Source organism: Triticum dicoccoides, chromosome 3B (assembly GCF_002162155.2).
Source record: "Triticum dicoccoides isolate Atlit2015 ecotype Zavitan chromosome 3B, WEW_v2.0, whole genome shotgun sequence".
In the NCBI taxonomy this organism is placed as follows: domain Eukaryota; kingdom Viridiplantae; phylum Streptophyta; class Magnoliopsida; order Poales; family Poaceae; genus Triticum; species Triticum dicoccoides.
Window position 1 is genome coordinate 159,698,709 of NC_041385.1, and position 4,867 is coordinate 159,703,575.

General features: G+C 43.0%; 1 protein-coding gene across 1 annotated transcript; it reads right to left on the minus strand.

Annotated features, from left to right (window-relative positions):
* Positions 1-290: 290 nt before the first annotated feature.
* LOC119275329 (mitochondrial dicarboxylate/tricarboxylate transporter DTC-like) lies at positions 291-4,516 on the minus strand. Its single transcript, XM_037556152.1, has 6 exons — positions 4,195-4,516; positions 3,216-3,299; positions 2,986-3,047; positions 1,942-2,303; positions 954-1,168; positions 291-861 (listed from the first exon to the last, which is right to left on the minus strand). Exons 1-6 carry the CDS (start codon positions 4,333-4,335, stop codon positions 805-807), a joined length of 921 nt encoding a protein of 306 aa, XP_037412049.1. The 5' UTR covers positions 4,336-4,516; the 3' UTR covers positions 291-804.
* Positions 4,517-4,867: the final 351 nt, after the last annotated feature.

Genomic DNA, 4,867 nt, shown 5'->3' on the forward strand with positions numbered 1-4,867 from the left:
GGCCAGTGGACCTGCATCATCAAAAGAAGCACATGATGAACAATGTAAGACGTAACAGCGGCATTTTGGATTTCCATCAGTGCATCAAGATAAAGAAAATACAAGGCAATGTTTTCAACATTTATCGTAGGTAATTTACATTTTAGATCTGTAAATGTGGCAGTCCGACATCGTGCATTTCATACAGAACGACAGCAGCAAACCAGAAACCATACAATACCTAGCATGATCAACAGCTGACACAAACATCCACTATCACATTTCACCGGATGCAGCAGTGGCACACAACAGAACCAACAAAAATGTTTGTGCGTTATATACCAAGAAAAATACAACAACGAGAATTAACTACACATGTTACCCTGCCAAAAAAAGATACATGTTGACACTTGTCAAACATAAGGCCTAAACAAATATATAGTCCCTCTGTCCGAAAAAACTTGTCCTTCAAATGGATGTATCTAGCACCAAGTTAGTGTTAGATACATCTATTTGAGGAACAAGCTTGGGGCAAGTTTCTTCGGACGGAGGGAGTACTGAAAAAGTTTGTTTGATGTCTGGTTCCACTGATGAGATGGGTTCAACCCGGTGGTGGCATATCTGCTCCTAACTCTACTTTCAGCCAAAAGTTACCCAGAAATGATATGATTATTTCTTCTGAAAGACACAGAGAACAATGGTAGCATATAGGCCAAGGAGATAAGTACAGATTTTGTCTATCAGAACCAACTGCTGATTTATACTGTAGGTACAAAGCAGCTACACTATTATAATTTGTCGGCAAGGATAGCATAGCACGGCACTTTAAAGGCCGACACGCTTCTCGACCTTCTGGATCTGATTCAAGAATATCCAAGTCATCTGCATACAAGATGTCATTAAGTAAGTTTGATAGACATGAAGTTGAAGAGTTGACTATTAAGTAGAGAAACACCATGTATTAGTTGCATTACCATGACATGTGGAGCAATCCTGACACAGTAGACCGGAAAGCCAGTGTAGAACTTAAATGGACCACCACTCTTCAAGGTCTTCATTGCACAGTCAAGAGACCCAGTGTATGGATACTTTCCAGTAGCATCAGGTTGCATCTTCTGAACCTGTGTCTTAACATAGTCGAAGGGCAAACTGCAAGCAGACGCGAAGAATCCTGAAACAGCACTGGCCCCTACAAGAGAAATTCAATATATCATGTAAGGAATGAGTAGAGCAAACATGAGGATAATGGGAGTATCAGGACCACGTAGTTTTAATAACAGAACGAAAAGACAAACATAACACGGTGAAAAACTACAACAAAAAAGACTGACATCAAAGTGTGTAATGAAAGGCATGTGAATGAACAGTTATTTCGGTAGCAGTGCACTGCTTACTTGACACATGTGATACAAATCTGTTTATATTTTTATGGAACAATGGCAAGTAAGGTCCATGCAAATCTGTCAACCGGAGCACAAACTAAGCAAATGGAAGGCTAGTTTCAGCATGCCTATCATCATGCAGCTAGCTTCAACAGGTCAGCAGAGCATTGAAACCTATAGGTTTTCTTTTGAAATAGAATTGACTGAAATGCTGCCTCATCTATTAAGGAAGAGTGAGTTACGCATACAGATGGGAAGATGCACCTTGCGACATGAGGTCGGCTAACGAACAAAGCAAAGAACCCTGCTAGAAATCCAGAGATCTTAACTCAAGTTTAGAACATGGCATGATAGTTGAGGTGTCCATGGTACTTCTACACTGAATCATTTCTCGGTTCTAACATTTTATTCTTTATTCTCCTCCAGACAATGCACTGAAGATGCCAGAGTCCAAGGCCTATAGATAGCATGACCAGCATACCACTCTGATTCACGTCTCAAAATGCACAGCTAATTCTCAGAAGAGAAATGATAAAACATAAATATTGCATCAAATTCAATGAAACTAAAATAACCTTACCAAGCATTGTAGAAAGTTCACCAGCACCAAGTTTGTCTCTAAGTACCTCAACACTCTGATCATAGGAGGCAAGCATGCCCATGTTTAGTGACATCGCTCTAGCTACAGTTGGACCTGCGCCCTTCCAAAGTGCCAGAACACCTTCATCAGCAATAATACGATAAAGTGCATGAAAAGCATTCTTATAGTGGCGGCGCTGGGCTGCTGGCAAGGTTGAATCAGCCTGCATCCTAATGAGTGCCAAATCCGCAGGACTACCAAAACACGCTCCAATCGCTCCAGCAGTGAGACCAATAGCAGCCTTCTGGACTAAGGGCAGTGGTTTTCCTTCGTTTGCTTCAACTGCTTTATTTGTGAGAACCCTGAGAAAATACAGCGTGAAGACATAAAATTGATTCAAACATTGAACAGCAGCTAGTGTAGTTAGGATCTAACTTCTAAGATAAAACAGAATCAAAATAGCTGACAGATTATGTGTAAGTGATTTTCCTGAATACTCTTTATAGTAATAACACGACAGATAACATATCATCTGCCTTGCAGTTAGTACAGAGTGATGTAAAAAACACAATGGTTGATGTTGTATGATGGCTTCAACTTAAATATTTTATTCCATCTCCAGGAGTGATGAGTCTTGCAGCTTCAACCTTACCTTAGTATCAGTATTTCCTCTTGGAAATCTTTTCAATAGAACTCGATAAATCATGAATAAACCATTGTTGATTCAGAAGTTATCCTACAATTGATGGGTCATGCCAAAGTGCGCACTTAGATGGTAAAAAAATGCTTATCTGTACAACGACCAACGATAGGTAGCAAGCATTACCATAAAATGTTATTAAAAATATCTAAACTACTGTTTATGCATGAGACATAATCATTTGATACAAAATGGTATTTCACGCCGTTTATGCATTTTCCATTCACCGGCTTAAAAATCAGACATACTATCAACGTCAAATTCACAAACCTTCATGTGCAAATTATTAGATCTTAAAAAAATGAAAGTTACTGATGAATTCAGTTAATGGTTTACATACAAACCTGAAGGATCCAAGTCGGGCGGTTGTGTATGTCGCTTGCCTTAGCAAGCCAGCAGATAATCCCTGCACAAATGAAATGCCAGTCATAACCGTAATAGACTAATTCTCTAGCAAATGGAGTAACACAGGTTTGTCACCAAATTGCAGTACATGCCACATTCACAAGATCAATAATTCAATCCTCAGCACGATGACCAGAATCTGTATGGCAGAAGACCTAGGAGGCCACACCTTGTAAAAGGAACCAACTCCCTCATTAGCAAGCATCTTCTTGGTGACAGAAGTTGCAGAGCCCTCGCCCAACTGGATCTTCACCTGAAACAAAATAGCAACCACCAACTAAGTGCCTGGATCCTAGAGAGTTAGATACCTAGACCAAAAAACACTCCATGAAAGAAAAAGACCTAAGAGCAGGCAGGTCTCATGGAAACCAAGGCTTTAACAACAATATTACAAGAAAAATCCCCATAAGGTATAGTACAGATGGGCTACATCCTATGATCCTAAGCCATGAACAGAAAGCAGCATCTTCTCGGAACTTGGAAGTAAACTAAATACAAGAATGTGCAATATGAACTAGACCTGATTAACCGGTTCCCCCAAGCTCTACTGTCTTTTTTCTGTTTTGGGGTTTTATCTCGGTTCCCCTAATTAACTGGGATATGTTAGACTTCTGGTTCAGGTTTTCCTTATAAACTGGACCATCTCTATTCTTCTTAATGAACTGCAGGAACTCCTGCCCTCGCAATGAGGTTATTCAAACAAAAAAAAACTAGACCTGATTAATGTACTCGTCAATACAAAAACCAATTAGAATCTTGTGAGCTCATATTCTGATGCAACACACCAGGAATAAATCAACAAAGCCTCAAATCCAGTAGGCAACATTTTTCTTTCTAAGGATAGTCAACTACAACCAAACTCCCAGACGGCCAGACCTGACTCCATAGTTTTGAAACAAACCTAGACCTGACTCCAGTTTCTCAAAATTCCAGTATACATAAGCTGCGATGCGACATTTCCAACCAAATGGAGCAACACTCTCCTTGGACGCAAAATATCAAACAGCTCGCCTACAAAGACACAACCCCGGCCCAAGCCTCAAACCCACTGTTCCGTCGGCATTCCGCAAATGAAAACGTAGAGCTAGAACTGCCCAACTCTCAAGCAGAGCGCGCAGCTCCACTAACCGGCCACCGTGCATGCATACCTTGACCATGTCGATGGGCTGGATGACGCAGGTGGCGAGCATGCCGGAGGCGCCGCCGTTCACGAAGGGCTTCACCGTCTTCCAGACGCCGCTGGCCGCCAACGCCGTCTGCGGCGGCTGCTGCTGCTTCGCATCCGCCATCTCCTCCGCCTCGTATCAACTCCCACCGATCCTGAGCTAGGAGGAGCTCCCGCGCTGCTGTCTGGGCTTCCGGAGAAGCAGAGGTGGTGGGAAACAGGGGGCTAGGAGGCGACGGGGACGTGTGGGAGTATCGTGGCTGGATACCTCGGCGTGAGCCACGAGCCCACGGGCAATTTTCCTCCTCTCGCCTCTCCCTTGGTGTGCGCGAATCATTTCCGGTGAAATGCGATAAGCCGCAGCGCCTCCGCCGTCCGCACCCGCTTCGCATCGGCAGCATGTGGCATGTGGCAATGGTGGGTGGGGCCATGGACTGGGAGGGTAGTGATATGTACTAGCGCGTTCAGGGCATCACTAAATTAGTAGCCGAGCTCCGACGCGACCCAAACAGACACTAGTTTGGTCTGAATTTTTGTTTTGTTTGGATAGGGCAATAGAACGGCGTCCGGCTGTTTTTTTTTAATGTGCTTGCCGTGGGTGGATGCATCTGGTCCGCGACAACTGCTGCATCCCATGTATTGTATACATTTTACGA

Excerpts from the sequence above, each read along its gene's own strand:
- LOC119275329 (XM_037556152.1), bottom strand. The coding sequence starts at position 4,335 with ATGGCGGATGCGAAGCAGCAGCAGCCGCCGCAGACGGCGTTGGCGGCC. Across the intron at positions 3,048-3,215 it reads GAGTTGGTTCCTTTTACAAG|GGATTATCTGCTGGCTTGCT; the intron begins GTGTGGCCTCCT and ends TCATTTGTGCAG. Across the intron at positions 862-953 it reads GGATTGCTCCACATGTCATG|ATGACTTGGATATTCTTGAA; the intron begins GTAATGCAACTA and ends TCTTGTATGCAG.